We start from the raw sequence: 26,632 nt of genomic DNA on the forward strand, positions 1-26,632 counted from the left end.
GATAACATTTGAGGCAATCAGCGTGGGATTGAAGTGATGGTTCTATGCAGGAAGTCTGCCGTTTTTGCAGCCAGCTTTGTTGTGAAAAATGCCTCTCACAATCATTGCCGAATGTGAAATTGTCATTCAAGGCAATCATCTGAATTGAATGTGAATCATGAAACTCTATGAAAAAGCTGGAGAATTGTACAAAGTTTGGGTGTTGCTTTCTGTGCCACAGAATTACTTCTAGGTTACTTTAGAGATACAGAGTGAAAACAGGCCCTTTGGCCCTCTGAGTCCATGCTGACCAGAGATCCCCGTACACAAACATTATCCCACACACTAGGAACAACTTACAATTCTTACCGAAGCCAATGAACCAACAAACGTGTACGTCTTTGGAGTGTGAGAAGAAACCGGAGTACCCGGATAAACCCACCTGGTCACGGGGAGAACATACAAACTCCATACAGGCAGGACCGTGGTCAGGATCAAATTCGGGTCTCTGGCACTGTAAGGCAGCAAAGAACCATGTGGATTGGATACTTGGCAGGTCCAAGTGTCCAATCCTGGCCCGTGCTGAATTAAATGATCTCCATTGATGTGCCTGGTGCTATGAACTCTTGGCAAGGATTTCACAGCTGATGTTTTAGAGTCATGGACCCATACAACACAGAAACAGGCTCTTCGGCACAACTCGTCCATGCCGACTAAGATGTCCGATCCAAGCTGGTCCCATTTGCTCACATTTGGCCCACATTCCTCTACACATTTCCTATCCATGTACCTGCCACGTTATAGTACCTGCCTCAACTACCCCCCCCCCCCCCCCCCCCCCGGCAGCTCGTTCCATATACCCATCTACCCTCTGAGTGCAAAAGGTTTACCCTCAGGTTCCCATTACATCTTTCTCCTCTTGCCTTAAACCTTGTTTCCTCAACTCTGGGTAAAAAAGCCTGTGCATTCACCCTATCTATTCCCCTCAAGATTTTATACACCTCTATAAGATCACCACTCAGCCTTCTGCACTCCAAAGTAATAAAGTCCTAGCCTTTCATAGCTCACCACCTCATCGTAAATCTTCTCTGCCACTCATTCCAGCCTAATGACATCCTTGCTGTAGCAGGGTGACCAAAACTGAAAGGAGTACTCACCAACATCTTGTACAACTGTAACATAATGTCCCAACGTCTATACTCGATGCCCTGACTAATGAAGGCTAATGCACCTTCTTGATCCCATGTTGTCCAGTGAATGGTGTTGAAAATGTGTTGGTCTAGATGTTAGCTAGAGTAAGCTCAGTTTCACAGGCCTGGTATTCCGAGTATCCTACAATTCATCAGTAGTCAAGGCTCACCCATAAATGATTGTTTGGGCTTCGTCAACTGCTATGGAAATTTTCAAGAGAGGAAAGTTTTTTTTAAAACCCCAGAATGCAACAGATACAATCCAAATAGACCACTTCCCAGTTGAAAGTGTATGACCCCCACAATCCTTTCCTCATTGACAGTTTACATGAGGTCAAAGTACAAATGAGGTTGGTCATGATGCCTTACATCGTTTCAGATAACGTGCCAAGAATTTAGAAGATGTAAAATTTCAAGAGACTATTTTTACCTTGTGTACTGATAACAAACTCTTATTTTTGTTTTATTTTAACAGCAAGAATTTAAAGTCAGCAAATATGAAGTATCGCCAGATATGAAGTTTGTTCTTCTTGCGTATGACGTTGAACAGGTATGTGCAGTCTTTGATTTACATAAAGCTCACTTTACTGGAAGAAATGGACTGGAATGAAATGAAATGGAAGAAATGAATTGGCTCATTGCAAAAGCGCACATTCAATGTTTCCAGATTTTTAACTGTAAATTAGTTTCTTTCTTTCAAACAATCTGTATTTTTAAGGTGCATTATGATTATGAAGTTGAAGATGAAGCAAGTGATTGGTTCAGAACACTAGAACTGGTATCAGGAGTTGTTGAAAGGACCACATAGTGCTGGAGTAACTCAGTGGGTCAGGCAGCATCTCTGGAGAATGTGGATAGGTGACGTTTTGGGTCAAAACCCTTCTTCAGACTCATTGTAGGGTGCGGGGGGTGGGGGGTGGAGGGACATGGAAGAAAGTTGGGAGAGAGGAGAGGTAGGATAATGAGTGGCAGGTAATCGGTCTTAATAAACTTGGTCGTTCAAGTCTGCTTGTCCATTCAGCAAGATCATGGCTGATAGTCATTGAGTCATGCAACATGGAAACAGGCCCTTCGCTCCATTTAAGCTAGTTCCATTTACCCTTTGGCCAATATCCCTGCTCAACTTTTCCCATCCATGTAACTGTCTAAATGTCTTTTAAGTGTAGTTATTGTACCTCCCTCAACTACTTCCTCTGGCAGCTCATTCCATATGCCCACCATCTTCTGAGTGAAATAGTTGCCCCTCAGGTTCCTATTAAATCTTTCACCTCTCATCGTAAATGTTTGCCCTCTAGTTCTTGATTCCCTAGTTTAGGACAAAGACTCTATGCATTCACTCTATTTCCCTCATTATTTTATACACCTCGAATAAGATAACCCCTCGGCCTCCTGCGCTCCAAGGAGTAAAATCCTTGCCTGCCCAATCTCTCCCTGTATCTCAGGCCCTCAAGTCCTGGCAGCAAACTCGTAATTCTTCTCTGCACCCCTTCCAGCATCTGTTCAGATGCTGTTCCATTGTTCCAACTACCTCTGTTCCATCTTCCAACACAATCCCTCATCCCATGAACGAGTTGTGCCGAATTGCCTGACCCCTCAGTGCCCAGAAACCTATTAGTTAACATGGCACATGGAATACTTGCCTTTTTTACTTAAGGAACAGAATACCAGAGGGGCAGCTTCGATCCTGACCTCTGTGTCCGCTGCCTGTGTGGAGTTTGCACATTCTCCCTGCGACCGTGCGGGTTTCTGAATGATGCTCTGCTTTCCCAATATGTCGCAAAGACGTTCGGATTAGTGGTTTAATTAGCCACTGCGAATTAGCCCTGAGAGGAGTTGATGGGAATGTGGGGAGAATAAAAGTGGATGAGTGCAGGATTAATGCAAGTAGGTGCTTGGCAGTCAGGGTGGACTCAGTGGGCTGAAGGGCCTGTTTCCAAGCTGCATGATTCTATGACGATTCAGGCCACAGCTCCAACACTGGGTGCAGTTGCAGTCCCAACACAGTAGGAAGGATATTAGACCATCAGATCATAAGACATTTGAGCAGAATTAGGCCATTCGGCTCATCAAGTCTGCTCCGCCATTCAATCATGGTTGATCTATTCTTCCCTCTCAACCCCATTTTCCTGCCTTCACCCCATAACCTTTGCCACCTTTACTAGTCAAGAACGTATCAATCTCCGTTTCAAAAATACCCACAGCCCTGCGACGATGAATTCCACAGATTCACCACCCTCTGGCTAAAGAAATTCCTCCTCGTCTCCATTCTAAAGGTACGTCCCTTTATTCTGTGGTTGTGCCCTCTGGTCCTCCCCACCTCCATTCTTTCTAGGCTTTTCATTATTCAAGGCACAGATATTCCAGGCACCTACTTTCTAATTCCATAGCACAGCACAGGGACAGACCCTTCGGCCCACAATTTCTGTGCCGAACATAGTGCCGTTAAACTCCTCTGCCTGTAGGCAATCCATATCCCTTCACTCCATGCGTATTCAAGTGCCTATCCGAAGTCTCTTAAATGCGCTAATATATCCGCCTCCACCACCACCCTTAGCAGTGCATCCCAAGCACCCATCATCATCTGTAAAGTAACATCTCCTGTAAACTTTGCCTGTTTTTCCCTTAGGGCTATGTCCTCTAAACTTTGACATATCCATCCTGGGAGAACAGTTCTGACTGTCTATCTTATCTGTGCCTCTCGTAATTTTACATACTTCTTTCAAGTCTTCCCTCTACCTCTGATGCTGCAGAGAAAACAATCCAAACTGTCCAACCTCTCCCTGCAGGTAATACCTTCAAACCCAGGCTTCATTCTGGTTGAACCTCCTCTGCATCCTTTCTACATATTCCAATATTCTTCCTGTAATGGGGGCTACTAAAACTGCACGCAATACTCCAAATGCGGCCTAACCAAAGTTCTAGAAAGCTGCAACATGACTTCCTGGCTCTCAGGTCATATAATCATACAGCACAGAGCCAGGCCATTCGGCCCACCACTTCCATGTCAATTATTCCACCTGCCTACACTAATCCCATTTACCCACATGAGTCAAGAGTGTTTTATTGCCACATGTCCCGAAATGGAACCGAAATTCGTAGGTCTGTATCCTTGATAAATTGAAGTCCTTGTCCAAATGTCTCTTAAATATCCTGGGAGGATTCATCACTGCTTCAGACTCTACCCACCCTCTGCATGGGAACATTTCCCCTGATATCCCCTCTAAATCTCCTACTGCTCAACAAACCGTGTCCATGAGAAGAGGTTTTGATCAATGCCCCTCTTGATTTTATACACCTCTCACAGGTCACCCCCTCCCTCCCTTCAGCTCCTTGGGCCTCCAGGAAAAGAAACCCAACGTGTCCAATCTATCAAGTCGGAGATGGGTGTCCTGTGGACAGCTGTGAGCAATCAAACTGCGCAGGGATGAACTGCAGATGCATGTTTGTACCGAAGACAGACTCAAAGCCCTGGAGCAACTCAGCGGGTTAGGCAGCATCTCTGGAGAAAGAGGATAGGTGATATTTTGGGTTGGAACACATCTTCAGACTGCCCTTCCTGCTCTCTGGCCTTGAGGTTCTCCTCCACTGTGACAGGAGTTCTGCAATATAGAGGATATTGCCACTGCTCCCCCTCTATGATCCCACCTGCTCTCCAGGCCTAAACAGTGTGATGAAGGGTTTCCGACCCAAAACATCACTTATTCCTTCTCTCCAGAGATGCTGCCTGACCCACTGAATTGCTCCAGCACATCGTGTCTATTTTTGGCGTAAGCCAGCATCTGCAGTTCCATCCTACACATCTTGGTCTACTCTACCGCAAAATCCCCTCGAGGTATTCCTACTTTGAAAAAAGTTCCCCTCCTCTCTCCAACGGGAGCTTTGCAACACGGTGGCGACACAGTGGCGCAGCGGTAGAGCTGCTGCCTTAGAGTACCAGAGACCGGGTTCGATCCTGACTGCGGGTGTTATCTGTATGGAGTTTGTACGGTTTTGTCCCCGTGCCTGCGTGGGTTTTCTCCGGATGCTCCGGTTTCCCCTCACACTGCAAAGATGTACAGGTTTGTAGGCTCATTGGCTTCGGTGAAATTGTGAATTGTCCCTGGTGAGTAGGATAGTGCTGGCGGAAGGGGTTATCGCTGGTCGGCGTGGACTCGGTGAGCCGAAGGGCCTGTTTCTGCACTGTATCTCTAAAGTCTAACACCCTCTCTCACTGCCCCCCCTCTGTGATTCCTCCTGCTCTACGACCATGTGTAAACCCGGACTCTCCACCACAGCTGGTGAGCTATGTCCCTATTCTATGGTGGTCAGCGTCTTCGATGCTTCCCAGCTCCTGAGTACCAACGTCCCTGGTCAGGCTGCGCTGCCACCTAGTGCAGAGAGACAAGAACTGCTGCGGCTTCCCAGGAAAAGAGGAGCGACTGAGGAGAAGGTTCATGCAACAACAGAGACCCCCAGGACTTCTGAATCGTCACACCTCCATCCCACGTCGACCCCTGGCTGGCTCCGCAGTTCACCGCTGAGATTGCAGGGAGCTTCTCATCCATGTACACGAGTTTTATTTTTAAATGCACAGAGCTGTTTGTGACAGGGAGTTTCATCAAAGGTTACTTTTCAAGGCATCCGTCGCCCCACGGTCTCCCCTTGCAATATCGCTGCTCTTTCTTCCTGAGACATTAATGTTAAGGATTTGACCAGTGAGAAGGGGATAAAACAACTGCAGATCCCGGTGCTGCCTTACATCGAAAGCAGCGCCGGAGACCCGGGTTCGATCCCGACTACAGGTACTGCCTGTACGGAGTTTGTACGTTCTCCCCGTGACTTGCGTGGGTTTTCTCCGAGATCTTCGGTTTCCTCCCACACTCCAAAGCATGTAGGTATGTAGGTTAATTGGCTTGGTAAATACAAAAATTGTCCCCAGTGGGTATAGGATAGTGTTAATGTGCAGGGATCGCTGGGCGGCCCAAAGGGCCTGTTTCCACGCTGTATCTCTAAATTAATCCCGCAGATCTGAGAGCAAAGATGACCAGACTGAAAATTCCTCCATGGTATTCAGGAGTCTTGAAAGTGTTACAAAACAGCTCTAGCTCATTCTTCGCTGCCTCTGGAGTTCATTCCATTACGAGACACCTGGCCACGGACTTTTAGACTTTAGAGATACAAGCGGAAACAGTCCCTTGGGCCAACCGAGTCCACGCCGACCAGCTATCACCCCGTACACTAGCACTATCCTCCACACAAGGGACAATTTACAACTTTACAGAAGCCAATTAACCTAAAAACCTGCTCGTCTTTGGAGTGTGGGAGGAAACCGGAGCACCCGGAGAAAACCCACGCAGTCACAGGGAGAACGTACAAATGTGCCAAGGATGTTTCCCTGATCTTCCAATCAGCCTAGTTGTGGCACGAGCACTTTTTTTTGTAGGTGTGCTTTCTCTGTGGCTGCAACACTCGGTAGTCATGATGCAACCCTTTCGGACCTTGGAGTTTTATGTGCGGATCTGGTCGCCCCATTGAAGAAACGATGTGAAAGCTTTGGAAAGGGCGCAGAGGAGGTTTACTGAAATGCTGCGTGGATTAGTGGGTTTCAGCTACAGGAAGAGGTTGGATAGACTTGGATTGTTTTCCCAGGGATGTTGGAGGTTGAGGTGAGACTTGATAGAAGTATATGAAATTATGAGAGGGGTAGATGGACAGCCAGAACCATTCACCCAGGGTGGAAATGTCCAACACTAGAAAGCATATCTACAAGGTGAGAGGGGGGACGCTTAATGGAGATGTTCGGGGCAGAGAGTGGTGGAAGCCTGGAACGCATTGCCAGTGGTGGTGGTGGTGGAGGCAGATACGATAGTGGAGTTCAAGAGGCCTTTAAATAGGCACATGGATATGCGGGCAATGAAGGAATGGAAGTGCAGGGAATAGAGGGATACGGGTCATGTACAGGTGGATGAGTTTTTATCTTGGCATCATGTTCAGCGCAGACATTGTGGATTGTACTGTGCTGTGCTGTACTGTTCTATGTTCTATGTTCTAATAGAGAGGATAGAGGTCACAGGGACGACAAGGTATCAGGAGCGAGTGGGAGGGTACAGCTGAAGAAAATCTATTGCAATTAATGGCTCTTTGGCTTCTTAAAATGGGCTAAAAGAGACATCGTGACTGCAGGAAACCTTCCAGCTCCACAGGCACAGATTCTGCAAGGAATGCCAAGTGGGCAGAGAAGAAGGAAGATCTTACAAGGAGCGCAGTGAAATAAATAGCACGAGCCAGGCAGCCATGCGCCGCCAGAACCCGTTTCCAACCTCTTGACCACTGGAGTACTGCAACAACCTGGATATCCACTGACTGCAAGGTCACTCAGTTATTTCCCAAACAGCTCACTGGTCTTGTTTCCCACATGCCGATTGCCATGGAGAGGCTAATTAGGATTTTGATGGTTGGAGCCTGTTATTGTGGTGAGAGCACCATTTACCACCCAGCAGGGAGGGGAGAATAGGGAACAGCATGACTGGAAGAAAGAGCCTTTATTTGACCGCTGCCCTCTGTGACCTCAGTCATGCCCATGCACCTCCAAATGATCGACTCTTGGAAGATGGTTGCTGTGAGTTTGCACACAAAAATCTCCCATGAGTGAGGTAGTCCTGGTGAATGTGCAACAACCTCAAACCTTTTATTTCCCACTTGTTTTCTCTTCCTCTCTCTATCTTCTTCTCCCTTTCCTGTTTTTGTCCTCTCTCTCCTCTTCCCCCTCCCCCTCCCCGTCTCTCTCTCTCCTTTCCCCCACTCTCCCATCCTCCCTTTACCTCTCTTTCTCTCCTCTCTCACTATTTCTTTCTTCTCACTCTCACTCTCTAGCTCCCTCTCTCTCCCTCTTTCTTCCTCCCCCCCCCCCCTTTATCTCTCTTTCTTTACTGGTCTTTGCTAACCTACTGAGCATTTCCATCATTTCCATTTCTTATAATGGGACAGATGACCGATGAAGTAATTAACAAGCATAATTGAATTTCCATGGATAATGAGCTCAGACCCAGATACTGAATTTTCGATTGCATCTAAAACCCCTTTAAGAAATAAGTCGGGAGTTCCTTGAAAGTGAACATTCAGGTGGGTAAGATGATGAAGAGGGAATGCAACGTAACTACCTTCAGAGGTCAGCGCTGGGAATATAAGAGTTGGGATGTCCTGTTTCAACTTCACAAAACCCTGGTTAGATTGCACTTGGCATATTGTGTGCAATTCTGATCGGCGCACTCTGGTGTGATAGAGTTGCACTCCAGGAAGATATGGTTGATCTGCAGACAGTGTAAAGGATATTCACCAGGATGTAATAACAAGGAATTGCAGAGGCTGGTTTATCATATCATATATATACAGCCGGAAACAGGCCTTTTCGGCCCTCCAAGTCCGTGCCGCCCAGCGATCCCCGTACATTAACATTATCCTACACCCACTAGGGACAATTTTTACATTTACCCAGCCAATTAACCTACATACCTGTACGTCTTTGGAGTGTGGGAGGAAACCGAAGATCTCGGAGAAAACCCACGCAGGTCACGGGGAGAACGTACAAACTCCTTACAGTGCAGCACCCGTAGTCAGGATCGAACCTGAGTCTCCGGCGCTGCATTTGCTGTAAAGCAGCAACTCTACCGCTGCGCTACCGTGCTTATACCAAAGGTAGATACAAAATGCTGGGGTAACTGAGTGGGTCAAGCAGCATCTCTGGAGAAAATGGATGTGACATTTCGGGGCGGGACCTTCTTCAGACTCAATTACGGGGAACTGCAGATGATGGTTTACACCAAAGAATGACACAAAATGCAAGAGTACCTCAACGGTTCAGGTAGGATCTCTGGAGAAAGGAGATAGGTGAAATTTCACGTCGAGACAAAGGTCCTGACCTGAAACATTATCTATCCATTTATCTCTAAGTCACCCACCATCCTAAGTTGTAAATAGATTCCCATCCGTCCACTGTGGCTGGGTCTGAATCTTGAAATGACCATAACACTGTATAAGCAATATCACAATAAGACATAGGAACTGAATTAGGAAACGGCCCATTGAGTCTAAGCCACCATTTGACCAGAGCTGATTTATTATTCCCTCTCAAACCCTTTCTTCTGTCTTCTGCCTGTAACCTTTGACACCCTTAGTAATTGAGAACCTATCAATCTCCGCTTTAAAAATACCCAATGACTTGACCTCCACAGTCGTCTGTGGTAATGAATTCCACAGATTCACCACCCTCTGGTTAAAGACATTCCTCCTCATCTCCATTCTAAATGGAGATAGGGTCTATGTACCTTACAGCACTGTGCAAGAACCTTCGGCCCATTGTGTACACGCCACCCTTCTGGCCCCATCTCCACTAATTCCATTTGCCTGCAAGTGTTATTTAAAATGCATTTTAAACGTAACAATTGTATCTGATTCCAACACCTCCTACCTGAAGGCAGCTTACCATCACTTTTTCAAGGCAATTCCGTGCAAACAATGGACACAGCCCCAAAACATGAATAATAAGAGTCCTGATCGCCATGGAATGAGAGGCTGTTTTTCGGGAGGAGACGGCTCCAGTTTTAACACTTAACTTTAAGTTCCATTTCTCCACCTAGTTTATTTATATATTTTAATCTACACATCCTTACTCCTGACGTTCCTACTTTTTAGATACGAGCAGTGGGGCTGCGGGTAAACGACAAGCTTTTTGAGAGCATGATTTCATTCCATCCAATATCTCTCTCTGGCTCTTTCATTTTAGTTCGGAACAAAGGCATTATGAAAGGATGTTGACTCTCCTACAGTGTGAGATGAAGGGTAACTGTGAGGCTGAAGATCAGAAGATTTGCTCTGTTCTTCAAACTGTGCCGTGAGATCTTTTGTGCTCCCTTGGCAGAGAGACATGAAAACATTGGCTTAACATCTTATCTGAAGAATTGTCATCTCCAGCAGTTACATCATCCCCCTCAGTAATCAACCTGGATTATGTATCTGTGCCTCTCTGGTGGAGACTTGAACCTTTCTTTTGACCCAGCCAAAACCTGCTGCCAAAAAACTCTGACAAATGGTTCAATATTTGTCACATATGCAACTGCACAGTGAAGTTATTTTTGCACATATTACACCCTGCATTGAGCCATAGAGTGATACAGTGTGGAAACAGGCCCTTCCATCCAACTTGCCCACACTGGCCAATGTGCCCCAGCTGTACTAGTCCCTCCTGCCTGCCTTTGGCCCATATCCCTCCAAACCTGTCCTATCCATGTACCTAAATGTTGGGATAATCCCTGCCTCAACTAGCTTATCTGGCAGGTCATTCCATACACCTACCACCCTTTGTGTGAAAATGTTACCCCTCAGATTCCTATTAAATCTTTTCCCCGTCACCTTAAATCTATGTCCTCTGGTCCTTGCTGCGCATGCACACACCAACATTTTTGGCGCCATTATTTAAAGTCCAAAGACCGGTTGGCCTGCACGCTCGATGTACTGGAGCTCGACGTCCCTCTCCTCTCCTCACCAGGCCATCTTGGTGTCCCGGGGGTGCCCCCTGCAGCCAACGAAGGTGCTGGAGGCATGACCCCGGCTCACCCTCCAACCGGCCCTCTCCAAGCATTCGACAGCTCCAGCTCCCTCCCGGTTACGCCAACCGGCGAGCCTTCGGACAACTGGGTGCTTTCTCTTCAATGGTTCAGTAATTCAAAAGGTTTTTTATCATCACATGTAGCAAGGTCCAGTGCGATTATTTTTCTTGCATACAACTCAGTCAGATTATTGTCTTACATAAGCACAATCTCCGATTAAGTACAGAATGCGTACAACAGTCCACGGAGACCATATGCAAGAGTCGCCAGGTTTTGCTGCCATTTTCACAGTCCCTGCTGCTGCTGGCCGTGAAGGCCCGTTGCAACCATCACCTCAGTCCGGATCGTCAGCGAACCGTCGTCCCTCTCCTGACCTGCTGAGTTACTCCAGCATTTTGTGATACCTTCGAAAGGTAGGAGAGCAATCTGAGTTTAGCAAGTAACTTCGAATATCAACCCGAAATGGCTCCAAGCCTGTTCTCCAAAGATGCTGTCTGACCTGCTGAGTTACTGCAGCACTTTGTGTTCTTTTGTATATTAAGCAGCATCTGCATGGAGTAGATGGAGTATGGGTCATGTGCTCCAGGACAAGACCATAGAAACATAGGCAATAGGTGCAGGAGCAGGCCACTCGGCCCTTCGAGCCAGCACCTCTATTCAATGTGATCATGGCTGATCGTCCAAAATCAGTACCCCATTCCTGCTTTCTCCCCATATCCCTTGATTCCGTTAGTCCTAAGAGCTATATCTAACTTTCTCTTGAAAACACCCAGTGAATTGGCCTCCACTGCCTTCTGTGGCAGAGAATTCCACGGATTCACAACTCTCTGGGTGAAAAAGTGTTTCCTCATCTCAGTCCTAAATATCCTACCCCTTAATATTAAACTGTGACCCCTGGTTCTGAACACCCCCAACATCGGGAACATTTTTCCTGCATCTAGCCTGTCAAATCCCATAAGAACTTTTTATTCACAAAATGCTGGAGTAACTCAGCAGGTCAGGCAGCACCATAAGAACTTTATATGTTTCTATAAGATCCCCTCTCATCCTTCTGAATATAAGCCCGGTCGATCCATTCTTTCACCATATGTCAGTGCAGATGCCTAACTGGACAGAAGAATTGATTAGATCAGGTGACATGAAGGAATCTATGGTAATCAATAATTCACTGAAGGGGAATAGGATCAAGGGAGAAGAAATTGGGATTCATGGACAAGATGAGTTTGAAGAGGGTCTTACTAAAGGAAAGGAAATCAGCTCTCATCAAGCAGGGTAGTAACTGAATTGAGGAGAAAGGGCAGCAAACTGACCAGCAACAAGTGGTAATAGAGTGACTGAAAAAATGTTTGGATTATGGTCAAGTCCCCTGCTTGGTAATTCAATGAGGACCGTCATCAATGAAACTGTTTATCATAAGCACAAAGAAAGAAGATGAGAGAATTTATTTTCACAGCGATTATTGGGTGATGCAGAGGAAAGAATAGTGAGGATTAATAACTAGCAAATAGGGACGTGGATTGGGCCAATGTGGTGACAGGGAGCCGCAGACAAAGCCTAAAAATAGAGACATGAAACGCAGCATTGACGTCACCCAAGTTTCAGGAACGTCATTAATTATGTTATAGCGTACGCCCATCTTTGTAACAGAAAACTGGATCTAAGTTAGACTTGTGAATCATCATTATATTCTGTTTATTACCTAATTAAGTCTTTCTGCTAGCTCCATTCTGTAATCAAGACCTTGTTTTACCATTAATCTAGTTTCTGTGTAATCCTGTCACCTGAGAATATAAAAGCTGTCCCAAAGTCACACTCGGGAGATCAGCTTTGACTGGTGCGCACCAATTTTATTAAATCACCCGTTACTTCGAACACCAACTCCGCGTGGCCTTTCCATTTGGCTCCAACATTGGGGTATAAAATATTTTTCAAAATGCACCTGTTAAGACTGCGGTCATCATAGCTTCTAAAAATAACTGTCTCCACTGACAGAAGATTTGCGAGCCAGAGCAGAGAGATGGAATGTCTCTTGCAAAACAGTCAGGGTTCACTTGAAGAATGCTGGAATTTAGAAGATTGAGGGGGGATCTTATAGAAACATATAAAATTCTTAAGGGGTTGGAGAGGCTAGATGCGGGAAGATTGTTCCCGATGTTGGGGAAGTCCAGAACCAGGGGTCACAGCTTAAGGATAAGGGGGAAGTCTTTTAGGACCGAGATGAGAAAACATTTCTTCACACAGAGAGTGGTGAGTCTGTGGAATTCTCTGCCACAGAAGGTAGTTGAGGCCAGTTCATTGGCTATATTTAAGAGGGAGTTAGATGTGGCCCTTGTGGCTAAAGGGATCGGGGGTATGGAGAGAAGGCAGGTACGGGATACTGAGTTGGATGATCAGCCATGATCATATTGAATGGCGGTGCAGGCTCGAAGGCCCGAATTGCCTCCTCCTGCACCTATTTTCTATGTTTCTATGAAAGGTAGGGACGTGGAACTCACTGTTACAGACAACATGGTGCAAAAGAGTCAGACCGCACTTCATGGATAGGAGGGGGAATGTGACTGACTGTTTTTCTCCATTGGAGACCTGGCATGGACTAGACGGGCCGAATCACCATCTTCGGTGATTTTGCTTCTAACCGTGAAATAATAAACCGCATGGGAGCAGGGTGATTTTGGTGAGGGGGAGACTATGGCTTGCCTCGGCATGCAGCCAAGGCAGATGCTTGGCTGATCAGTGCCAGCGCTATAATTTTAAAGGCCATCAGTGCAGAACTAAAAAGAACCAACTTAATTGAGAGAAATCCTGCTGGACATCTGTACCATTATTGAACATGGCAATCGTGGTTAAGAACAATTATTTTGCTCTTACATTATGCGCAGCTTAAGGAGAAGACTGAAAACAAATTCCATTAACAAAACAGACAATGCTTTATGAGTAAGAAAATATGTTCAATTAAAGTAGTTATCAAAGGAATTCTGCTGTAGGATTTGATCTGGCGCAGGAGTGTTGAAGAGAAATAGCTCAAGATGATTGGTGTTATTAATATTATAGAAACGTCTTAATCTAGTCTGTGGCGTTCTGGTTATTCATGATCTCTCTTCATGCTACCGAATGGGACGCTCTCTCCCTCTTCTCCCTTCTCCCCTCAGGCCTGAGGTACAGCGGTTTGAAAACACATACCGAAAGATTCAGGGGTAGTTTATTCCCAGCTGTTATCTGTCAACTGAACATTCCTCTCACCAGCTAGAGTGCAGTCCTAGCCTCTCATCTACTTCATTGATCGTATTTTATCGGACTTCATTTGTCTTCCACTAAATGTTGTACCCTTTATCCTTTATCTGTGCACGGTGGATGGCTTAATTGTATTCATGCATGGTCTTTTCTTTCACTGGATAGCATGTAACAAAAACAAAAGGATTTTCACTGAACCTCGGTACATGTGATAATAATAAACTAAACAAACCAGTTCTGTCAAATGCTCTTCATCTGCTGCTTTTATAAATAACACAAGATGTACAATAGGTGAGACTGCATTTGGGAGCTCCCATATACCCAACTAGAGACACTTGGACTACCTTTAATTGGATTTTACTGGACTTCATCTTGCACTAAACATTATTCCCTTTATCCTGTGTCTGCACACTGTGATGGTAATCATGTATAGTCTTTTCACTGACTGGATAGCACTCAACTGAAAGCCTTTCACAGTACCTCACAGTACATGTGACAACATTAATAATAAACCAATAAACTAATAAGCCTTCAGCTGGTGTATTGAGATGGCAGTCTTGCTTTAAGGGCCTGTCCCACTTAGGCGATTTTTTAGGCAACTGCCGGCGACTGTCAAAGTCGTAGCAGATCGCCAAAATTTTATTTTACCCTGCAACAATGACCACGACAATGCAATACAAGTTACTTTTTTTGTGAAACTAGCACCTGGCTAAGAGTTTACAACATGTTCTGGAATTCCCAGCAAAGTTGTGGAGGAAACTAGGGCAACTCTGTGAACTTTATGTTTTCACACTGTAGCACTCTATGATTCTGTACAGGTACATGGATAAAACAGGTTTGGAGGGATATGGACCAAATGCAGGCAGGTCCATATCCCTGTGTAGCTGGGACATGTTGGCTGGTGTGGGCAAGTTGAGCCAAAGGGCCTGTTTCCCCACTGTATCACTCTATGACTCTAATACAGCCACAGGTTACTGGCAAACACAGCACAGTAATGAGGTCATAAGGGATAGGAGTAGAATTAGGCCGTTTGGCCCATCGTCTACTCAGCTATTGAATCATGGCTGATCTATCTCTCCCTCCTAACCCCATTCTCCTGCCTTCTCCCCATAACCTCGGACACCTGTACTAATCAAGAATCTATCTATCTCTGCCTTAAAAATACCCACTGTCATGACCTCCATAGCCTTCCATGGCAAAGAATTCCACAGATTCACCACCCTCTGACTAAATAAATTTCTCCTCATCTCCTTCCTAAAAGAACATCTTTTAATTCTGAGGCTATAACCTCTAGTCCTAGACTCACACTAGTGGAAACATCCTCTCCACATCCACTCTATCCAGGCCTTTCACTATTCCATGTTTCAATGAGGTCCCCCCTCATTCTTCTGAACTCCAGTGAGTACAGGCCTAGTACTGACAAACGCTCATCAGAGGTCTTTCCTGGGATCATTCTTGTAAAGCTATTCAGTTCACTGTGACCTTTCCTTTCTGCCTCTTTTATCAAAGAACATAAGAAATCCCTTTTCCTACCTCCAGTTCACCCCTCCCCCTCTCCCCCCCCCCCCCCCCCCTCCCCACTTTCAGTCTAAAGATGGGTTCCAACCCGAAACGTCACCCATCCTTTTTCTCCAGAGATGCTGCCTGACCCACTGAGTCACCCATCAGCTCCTGGTGTCTATCTTCGGTATAAACTAGCATCTGCAGTTCCTTCCTACATGTACGAAATATATATTTTTTAGAAATGTAACTGTCTCAAATAGGTCTTTAGAAGCTCCTCTGCTGCACTGATCAATACTCTATGTACATTGATGAACCACGTACAGTGGCCAATTAATAGTAGCCAACCATCTGCCTCAGTTCTCTGAAGTGCAGAAATTTGAACGTTCTCCCTGTGACCATGTAGGTTTACCCCGATTGCTGCAGTTTCCTCCCACATCCCAAAGACATGCTGGCAGGTTAAATGGCCACTGTAAATTGTCCATCAATGGTGTGCTGAGCATTGAATAGGCCCTTCAGCCCACAATGTCTGTGCTGAAGTTGGTTTTCTCCGAGATCTTCGGTTTCCTCCCACACTCCAAAGACGTACAGGTATGTAGGTTAATTGGCTGGGTAAATGTAAAAATTGTCCCTAGTGGGTGTAGGATAGTGTTAATGTACGGGGATCGCTGGGCGGCACGGACTTGGAGGGCCGAAAAGGCCTGTTTCCGGCTGTATATATATGATATGATATGATATGATATGATAAACCAGCCTCCTCTGCCTGCATATGATCTATATCCCCATTCCCTGCATACAATCTATATCCATCCATGTGACTGTCTAAAGGCCTCTTAAATGTCACTATTATATCTCCCTCCACCACCACCACCCTTGGCAGCATGTTCCAGGCACCCACCACACTCTGAAAAAACCCTCGCCCCGCACATCTCCCTTTAACTTTGCCTCCTTCACCCTACAGCTATGCCCTTTAGTCTTTGATATTTCCACCCTCGAAAAAAGGTTCTGACTGTCTACACTATGCCTATCGTAATTTTAAAGCGATTCACAGGAACTTCTGAAGACGTTTAATTTTTTTTAATCGCAATCGTGATTTATTTTTTCTTTAGCCTCAAGTGAAAACAATCCAGGTTTGAGGTAAGGGGCAAAAGAATCAAAGGAGTGTCGTTGGGCCTGTGAAAGTTGCAGGGCTATAAGGCAGGAGAAGGTGAGCGGGACTGAGAGGATTTCTCTGCTAGAAGCTGCCATGGATCTGATGGACTAAATGGTCCTCTCTGTGTGATAAAGTGAGTGCATCTCTCGCACTGCTCTGCACTGAGCCCACCTGTTATCCTGACCACTTTTCTGCATCGTCTCCGTCACCCTGCGCACGTTGAATCATCTGCAAATTTCTAAAATCTTTCAACCGTGCACTAAAACCTAGGTGCAGGTCCAGCACCGATTTTGTGGCACCCTTGGTTCCAGAGCCTTGCCGTATTATCCCTTTTGCCAGACCAACAGAGGTTGCAGCCGTGACGCAGGCCCTCAAAAGTCAGTCGCAGACGCCGGCTGTGGGAACGGATCTGCCGGCTCCATCCGAGTTAAAGTTCCAGAGCCCCGGCTGCAGATTCGACACGCCGATTGGCCATGTAAGTCGGCTATGAGAACCTATTTGCCAGCTCTGACCGGGCCGGAGATGCAGAGCCCCGGTCGGAGGGGGCAAATTCAACCTGCTGATTGGCGCGGAAGTGCCGATGAGGCCCAGATCGGCCACCTTACCTGGGAATTTTGTTCGGATTAAAGGGGGGTCTGGAACACCAGTTGCTGGAAAATCGGTGGTGGACCTTTATTAAGAGAATTCAATGCGTGTAAAGGACTCAAAATTCATTCTAGTGAACTAGGATTGTGCCCACCGAGTTTTACAGGAATTGTGGACATTTCTTTGCCAGAATATGATATTCTCCCTTCCATCGACTCCATCTACACCTCGCGCTGCCTCGGCAAGGCCAGCAGCCCAGACCATCACACAAACCAACCTCCCTTCCATTGACTCCATCTACACCTCGCGCTGCCTCGGCAAGGCCAGCAGCATCATCAAGGACCAGTCTCGCCTCCGGTCACTCCCTCTTCTCCCCTCTCCCATCAGGCAAGAGGTACAGAGAGAAGAGAACAAGTAGAATATGTTATTTAACCCGCTGAACATATAGTGCTTGAAAATATCAATTTTCAAGAAGTCTGCTTATTCAATTATTTGTCTCGGGTGAGTGGCTTCTGTGGTATACAACAGCTATTGGACATACATTGCTGACTTCCTCTCACGTTTACTTGAAAGCAATAGAAAGGAAAGATAATAGGACTACCGGAAAACTGGATTTTCTGCACAGAACCACTACTCTCATTACAGGGAGTTGGAAATGCCTTCTCTCCCTTCACAAACAGGTGTTTACATCCAGACTCAGCAGGAACTTGTACCTCCTGATTTTTAGTTTAGTTTAGTGATGTGCAGGGCACTTTATTTTTTACACCTAGAGAGGTTGAGGCCTGGAATGCGCAGCCTGGGGTGGTGTTTGAGGCAGATATAATAGGAGCATTTATGAGATTTGTCGATAGGCACATAGATGTGCTGGGAATGGAGGGATTTGGATCACATGTAGACATTGTGGCCCGAAGGCCCTGTCCCCTGTTTAGGAAGGAATGGCAGATGCTGGTTTACACCAAAGATAGACACAAAATGGTGGAGTATCTCAGCTGGTCAGGCAGCATCTCTGGAGAGAAGGAATGGGCCATTACTTCTCTCCAGAGATGCTGCCTGTCCCTCTGAGTTACTCCAGCATTTTGGGCCTGTTCAAGATTCAAGATAGCTTTATTTGTCATCCAATATTGGACGAAATTCAGTCACCCACAGTCCAACAATAAAAGCATTAAATAAGCATTAAAATTACACAACCCCAAAAAAACCCCAAAACACAGTCCAACAATAAAAGCATTAAATAGGCATTCAAATTACACAACCCCAAAACCTGTACTATACTGTTCTAAACAGAGTGGAAATAGGCCCTTTCGGTCCATTGAGTCCACGCCAACCAACGATCCCCCGTGCACTAGTTCCATGTCATCCCAGTTTTGCATCCTACACACTAGGCACAGTTTTACAGAGGCCAAATAACTGACAAACCTACACGTCTTTGGAATGTGGGTGGAAACGAGCACACCCGGAAAAAACCCACACGGTCACAGAGCGAGCGTTCAAACTCCGTGTAGACAAGACCCGGGGTCAGGATCAAACCCAGGAATCTGGCGCTGTGGGGCAGCAGCTGATCATTAGAACGATCAAATTATACTGCACTGCAAGAAAAAAAACATTTTGTTGTACTAGGTGGTGAATACTAAGCAGGGTATAATGACCAAAAGTATAATTTGCAGGATAAATGTCAATTTGTCAAGTTGTATTGGCAGGCAATGGTTGCAAGTGCCACGTTAATATTCCCTTGTAATGGTGTAGATGACAAGAAGAGAGGCAGATAAAGATGTTTTTTTAAATAAAGCAAGGTTCATGTGGGTGAAGGAGGTTGGCCAATGAAATGTAAATCATTTTTCTGACTCATTAAGATTATATCAGGAACAAATACAGCAATCCACCTTCTTCCTTAAATACCAGTCTGACTGTTTCTGAATTGTTCCTTCAGTTCTGGTGCAGGGGAGGGATTCTCATTAGAGAACGTAAACAATAACAAAGTGAAGAAGTAGAAATAAGGGACTGCAGATGCTTCAGACATACAGCGGGAAAACAGGCCCTTCGGCCCACATACACTCGTACTATCCTACACACAATTACAATTTTACCAAAGCCAATTAACCAATAAACCTGTGCGTCTTTAAAGTACGGGAGGAAACCGGAGCACCCAGAGAAAACCCACGTGGTCACAGGGAGAATGTGCAATCTCCGTACAGCCAGCATCCGTGGACAGGATCAAACCCGGGTCTCTGGCGCTGTAAGGCAGCAAGTCTACCAACCTGCCACAGTGGTTTACAAACATTGGTGGTTTATGAAAAAAGGGCGCAAAGCGCTGAAGTAACTCGGCAGATCAGGCAGCATCAGTCTGAAGAAGGGTCCCGACCCAAAACGTCACCTGACCATGTTCTCCAATGATGCCGACTGACCCGCTGAGTTACTCCAGTACTCGGTGCCTAATAACAAAGTGAGTTCTTTATTTCACAGGCTGTGTGAGAAATGTTCATCCCACTCAGACAAAGGTGGCAGAGTGAGTGTCGCAGGCAGATGAGCTGCAGCCTCACAGCACTATAGCCTCGGTTCAATTCTAACCCCCCGATGTTGTCTCTGTGGAATTTGCACACGTGGGCTTCCTTGGGGTAATCAAACGCACCTCAAAGCGCCTAAAAACGGTGCCGAACCCAGGAGACACAGAAACCCCTGTCCCACTTAGGCGATTTTTTAGGCGGCTACAGGCGACTAAGCTGTCGCCACATGGTTGAATTTGATTGTCGTGGGTTGTCACCTGTGTGGTCGTAGGTTGTCGTAGATGCAGTCATAGGTGGACATCCTACTCGCGACGATTGGGTCGTCGGTGGTCGGTAGCTTGCCGTAGTTTGACGTCGACTAGGTGGTAGGTTGTTGTAACTTGTCGTAGAGATTGTCGTGGGGGGGGGTGGTCCAGTCGGCGGTTTTTCGGCGACCTGTTACGACTATGACAGTCAACGGCAGTCGCCTAAAAAAATCGCCTAAGTGGGACAGGCCCTTTGGCATGTTGGTCCCAGAAATGGATCTGCTATCACTCATTACATTCGCTCCACACTTTTAAATCTTTATTTCCTTCATAACCCCCTTGGAGACCTGCAAACAACCTTTAATTGGACTCTACTGAACTTTATCTCTTTCCTGTATCTGTACACTGTGGACGGATTGATCATGATCATGTATAGTCTTTCCGCTGCCTGGATAGCAGGCAACAACAAAACCTTTTCGCTCTAGCTCGGTAGACGTGACAATAATAAACTAAACTAAAGAAGTGCAGATTGAATGGTCTTTCAGTTTTTTAAAAAGTTTTTAGAGATATAGCACAGAAACAGGCCCTTCGGCCTACCAGGTCTACGCCGACCAGCGATCAATCCGTACAAGTGCACTATTCTACACACTAGGAACAATTTACAATCTTTACCGACGCACCAATTAACCTACAAACCTGTACGTCTTTGGAGTGTGGGAGGAAACCGGAGCACCTGGAGAAAACCCACGCGGTCACAGGGAGAACGTACGAATTCCATACAGACAGCACCCGTAGTCAGGGTCGAACCCGGGTCTCTGGCGCTGTGAGGCAGCAACTCTACCGCTGCACCACCCCCGTGCCGTGGTGGATTGACTGTAAACTGCCCCAAGCATGAGGGGGGTGGAAGTGAAAAATGGGTGGGAGTTGTTGAGAACAAAGGGGGCTTTTAAAATGATTGGGATAATGTAGGAAAGACACAAAATGCTAAAGTAACTCAGCGGGTCAGGCAGCATCCCTGGAGACCAGGGGTCGGTGAAGTTTTGCCCCTTAAGCCCTGACACCCTCACTAATCAAGAATCTGTCAATCTCCACCTTAACATTTTCCATTGACGTCTTCCACAGCCACCTGTGGCAGTGAATTCCACAGGTTCCCCACCCTTTGACTAAAGAAACTCCTCCTCATCTCCTTTCTAAAATTCTGAGGCAATTGTCTCTGATACTAGACCCTCCCACTAGTGGAAACATCCTCTCCACATCCACTCTATCTACCTTAAACTATTCAGTAAGTTTCAATGAAGTCCCCCCTTTATCCTTCTAAACTCCAGTGAGTACAGGCCCAGTGCCTTCAAACGCTCCTCATATGTTAACCCAATAATTCCTGGGATCATTCTCATAAACCTCCTCTGGACCCTCTCCAATGCCAGCACACCATTCCTCAGATATGGGGGCCCAAAACTGTTCACAATACTCCAAATGCAGTCGGCCCAGTATCTTATAAAGCCTTAGCATCAAGGCAGCCTGTTAGGGATGTCTGCATCCTTGGAAAGAATATATATATATATATATATATATATAAAAACACACCATGGCAAATATCAGGGTTAAGAGCCATCATCAATGCCTCCAGTACTGAGCAAGAAGGCTATTCTATAAGTGAGTGTCACTATCGAGAGCATCCTTACTAACTGTATCACAGTATGGTATGGCAACTGCTCTGTCTCTGACCGGAAAGCACTGCAGTGGGTGGTGAAAATAGCCCAACGCATCACCGGTTCCTCACTCCCCTCCATTGAGTCTATCCAGAGTAGGCGATGTCTGCGAAGGGCACGCTGCATCGTCAAGGACAGCTCTCACCCCAACCACAGATTGTTTACCCTCCTCCCATCTGGGAGGCGCTACAGGTCTCTCCGTTCCCGGACCTGCAGGTTCAGGAACAGCTTCTTTCCTGCGGTCGTTACCTTACTTAACTCTGTGCTTCGGTGATTGCTGCCACCCCCCCCCCCCTCCCCCCCACCCCCCCCCCCCCTCCCCCCCACCCCCCCTCGGGCACTCCTCCCATCAGTGACTGATCTCGCTCACCGGAATTTCCACTACCGCTACTGTGCATATATGTATATATTATATGTTTTACTATTCCATCACATGCACTCTGGTTAAGATGCTAACTGCATTTCATCGTCTCTGTACTTGTACACTGCACAATGACAATAAAGTTTGTATTGTATTGTTATACACTTCATTCTATTGTATTCACCTGATGCCTTTTGCATTCAATTGTACTGAGACCAGCTGGAAGCATTGCCCTGTTATTGCACTGGCCACAGTTTGTCCTAAATAGAAACAGTTTTCAATTTACTATTGAATGCAATAACCTTGTGACCATGGTTACGACACTCAGCTTCCAGCGTGGGACGTACCACCCATTTGAAGAAAAGTTGATGTGTTGGAAGTGTTTCTGGAAGCTAAATTCAATGGATTGTGACATCTTCGACTACTATTTTTGACTGCGGTAACATAAGGAGCTGCAGATGGCTCTGTTCCTTTTTTAGCTGACGCTAAATGCACGGTAGCGCAGCGGTAGAGTTGCTGCTTTACAGCGAATGCAGCGCCGGAGACTCAGGTTCGATCCTGACTACGGGTGCTGCACTGTAAGGAGTTTGTACGTTCTCCCCGTGACCTGCGTGGGTTTTCTCCGAGATCTTCGGTTTCCTCCCAAACTCCAAAGACGTACAGGTATGTAGGTTAATTGGCTGGGTAAATGTAAAAAATTGTCTCTAGTGGGTGTAGGATAGTGTTAATGTGCGGGGATCACTGGGTGGCACGGACTTGGAGGGCCGAAAAGGCCTGTTTCCGGCTGTATATATATGATATGATATGATATAAATGTTTTTATCGTTTGTGGCCTAATGCTTTGCGTTGACGAGTTGAAAAGAAACCCTACCCATCCTCCTTCCTCATCACTTCGTACTTGGAATAGAGTTGTCCACTTGACAATAAAAGATCATGTCAAAAACCCCAGAAAATGTTAGCTGGCTAATCTCATAGAACATTGAAAAATACAGCACTAGAACAGGCCCTTCGGCCCACAGTATTTGTTCTGAACATAATGCCAAGACCAATTCTTATCTACCGGCATTTAACTCATATCCCTCCATTCCCCACATACCCATATGCCAATTCAAAAGTCTCTTCGATGTCACTATCATATCTGCCTCGACCACTGACCCAGCAAAATGTTCCAGGCACTCACCACCCTCTGTGTAAAAAAACTTGCCACACACATTTCCTATAAACTTTGCTCCTCCCACCTGATATCTATGCCCTCTAGGATTTGAACTTTCCATCATAGGATAACGGTTCTGACTCTACCATCTCTTTGGAGATACCACGTGGAGACAGGCCCTTCGCCCCATCGAGTCTACGCTGACCAGCGGTCATCCTTTACAGAAGTCAAACTAACCTACAAAATCTGCACGTCCTTGGAGTGTTGGAGGAAACCTGAGCACCCGGAAAAAATACACAAGGTCACGGGGGAACGCACAAATTCCGTACAGACAGCACCCGTAGTCAGGGTGGAACCCGGGTCTCCGGCGCTGAAAGGCAGCAACTCTACCGCTGCATCACTGTGCATCTCATAATTTTTATGTACTTCTGTCAGGTCTTCCCTCAACCTCCGGTATTCCAGAGAAAATAATCCAAGCCTGTCTAACCTCTCCCTTTAGCTAATACCCCCTAATCCTGGCAACATTCTGATAAGCCTCCTCTGCACCCTTTCCAAAGCCTCCACATCCTTCCTGTAACTGGATCACCAGAACTGCAGGCAATACTCCAAAAGCGGCCTAACCAACGTCCTACAAAGCTGCACTCCAATTAGAAATGAATAATTTGAAGGTTGAATCAGTGTTGGGAGGAACGTTATACAGATAGCTTAAACAGAGTCCTCGTAGCAGGTACTTAATCAGTTCTATTTTTATCACTGCAAGGTGGTTTAATTATGTACCAATTCTGCATCCTTATTTACAAACCAAATGAAACAGACTTGTAATTATTTCGCTTGCTTGCCAGTGCTCATCAAGTCGTATAAGTGATGCACTCATGGTTCTCACCAGGTTTATGTGCAGCTTGTGCAGAAGAAGAACCGTAATGTAGACGAAGGTTTCTGGAATGGCTCCTGAATCATGAGCAGGGAATTTGAGGCGAGTTCAAAGTGGGAATCCATCCAACCCTCCCTTCCCAAAGCCCACCCTTGAACAGAGCATGATCCAGGAGACATAAAAACAACACAGAGTTGAGGTGTAACTCAGCGGGTCAGCCAACTTCTCTGGAGAACATGTACAGCCAATGTTTCGGCTGGGGACCCTTCTTCAGACTGATTGTAGTGGGGGACGGGTCAAAGGTTGGCAAGTGGATACAAGTGAGGGTTTTTTTTTTGATTGGGACATGGTTGGATAAATAGTGTCATTATCAAGGAGTCACGCAGCAAGGAAACAGGCCCTACAGTCCAAGTTGCCCATGGCAACCAAGATACCCCATCCACACTGATCCCACCTACCTGCTTTTGGCCCATATCCCTCTAAACCTGTTCAATCCATGAACCTGTCCAAATGTCTTTTAAATGTTGCTGTCGTACCGACCTCAACTACCTCCACTGGCAGCTGGTTTTGTTTAGCCACCACCCTCTGTGTGAAAATGCCAGAGATGAAAAGACAAAAAAATATCCAGGGGACCCTGCATTACGATGTAAATAGTATTTACACAGAGAGGGCCACCCGGCCCAATCATTTTATGCTCCATCCAAGCCTCCTACAACACTTTTACATTGAACGTCATCAAACTTCCTCCGTCAGTGTGACCATCTTCACTGTGTAAATGCCGAGTAACAACATTTAAAAGATAATGGACAGATACATGATTAGGAAAGGTTTAGGAGACTATGAACCAAATGTGAGCAAATGGAACTAGCTCAGATGGTGCTGTCTGTACGGAGTTTGTACGTTCTCCCTGTGGCTGCATGGGTTTTCTCCGGGTGCTCCAGTTTCTTCCCACACTCCAAAGACGTGCACATTTGTAGGTTAATTGGTTTTGGTAAATTGTCCTTGGTGTGTAGGATAGAACTAGAGTATGGGTTTTTAGATTTTTTTTAGATTTAGAGATACAGCGCGGAAACAGGCCCTTCGGCCCACTGGGTCCGCGCCGCCCAGCGATCCTCGCACATTAACACTATCTTACACGCACTAGGAACAATTTTTATTTTTTAACATTTGCCCAGCCAATTAACCTACATACCTGTACGTCTTTTGAGTGTGGGAGGAAACCGAAAATCTCGGAGAAAACCCACGCGGGTCACGGGGAGAACGTACAAACTCCGTACAGACGGCGCCCGTAGTCAGGATCGAACCTGAGTCTCCGGCACTGCATTCGCTGTAAGGCAGCAACTCTACCGCTGCGCCACCGTGCCGCGGTGATTGCTGGGCAGCGTGATCTTGGTGGGCTGAAGGACCTGTTTCCACACTGTATCTCTAAAAGTAAGACTAAATAAAACTAAAACTAAAGTGGAGGCAGAGGAAATTTACGACAACGTTGCCAGGGATCAGAGGTACCGGGAGAGATTGTCTAGATTTGGTTGCTTATAGAAGGAGTAAATCTAATTTGGGCGTATAAAGTCATGGGTGGGGGCTGGACAGGGTGAACAGGAAGGATGCATCTCATTGAGCAGAGATGTGAACAACTAGGAGACAAGGATTTTTAAAAGCCACAAAGTGCTGGAGGAGCTCAGATGGCCAGACAGCATCTCTGGAGAACATCGATCGGTGACGTTTTGGCTCGGGATTCTTCTTCTGACTCTGGCTTCCCTGGAGGAGGTCCTGTATTCAATGTATCAGACAAGTAGGTGGTCCTCCAAAAACTATCTTCCAACCTACCCATTGCAGACCTTGCATTTTCTTAACTACATTTTCTCTGCACCTGTAACATTACAATACTGACACACTATATTCAGCACTCTGATATTTTTTCTTTGCACTACCTACTCCACTTGTGTCGGGTTGATTGTACTTATATTAGTATGATTTGACTTAATAGCATGCATAGTGTTTTTACTGTATCTTGGTACATATGATGATAATTTGGGGAAGCAGATTGGCACAGCGGTAGAATTGCTACCTTACAGCACCAGATACCCGGGTTCGATCCTGACCTCGGGTCTGTCTGTACGGAATTTGTATATTCTCCCTGTGACCGAGTGTGTTTTCTTCAGGTGCTCCAGTTTCTTCCCACGTGCCAGACTTTATCTGTACATTTATATGTTAATTGGCTTCTGTAAATTGTCCCTGGTGTGTGGGATAGGACTAAAGTATGGCATGATCACTGGTCGGCACGGACTCGGTGGGCTGAAAGGCCTCTTTCTGCGCTGTATCTCTAAAACTAAAAACCCCTCTCTTTTATTGTCTGTGGCGGCTGTTAATCCGTGCAGATAGCAGCCGTGAATTGTCGGACACCAAATACATTGACCATGCCTCTATGTTTTGTTTTGCAGACTCACCGCCATTCCTTCACAGCTCACTACACCCTGTGTAACCTGCACACATGGTAAGTGGACCTCCCCACTGATAAATGTCTGACCGTGTAGATGGCTGAGTTGGGCAGGGCCTGTGGTTGTGTTGTC

The 26,632-nt window shown here is 46.1% G+C and overlaps 1 protein-coding gene across 5 annotated transcripts in view; it reads left to right on the top strand.

Annotated features, from left to right (window-relative positions):
- The window catches only part of dpp6a (dipeptidyl-peptidase 6a), a 918,316-nt gene that overhangs the window by 770,114 nt on the left and 121,570 nt on the right, over nt 1-26,632 (top strand). For all 5 annotated transcript variants that reach the window (XM_078424689.1, XM_078424708.1, XM_078424702.1 and 2 more), the window contains exons 5-6: nt 1,645-1,719; nt 26,504-26,556. In XM_078424689.1, coding sequence (XP_078280815.1) covers nt 1,645-1,719; nt 26,504-26,556 — 128 coding nt within the window. The remainder of the gene's footprint in view (nt 1-1,644; nt 1,720-26,503; nt 26,557-26,632) is intronic.

The sequence above is a fragment of the Rhinoraja longicauda genome, chromosome 2 (genome assembly GCF_053455715.1).
Source record: "Rhinoraja longicauda isolate Sanriku21f chromosome 2, sRhiLon1.1, whole genome shotgun sequence".
Classification (NCBI taxonomy): Eukaryota; Metazoa; Chordata; class Chondrichthyes; order Rajiformes; family Arhynchobatidae; genus Rhinoraja; species Rhinoraja longicauda.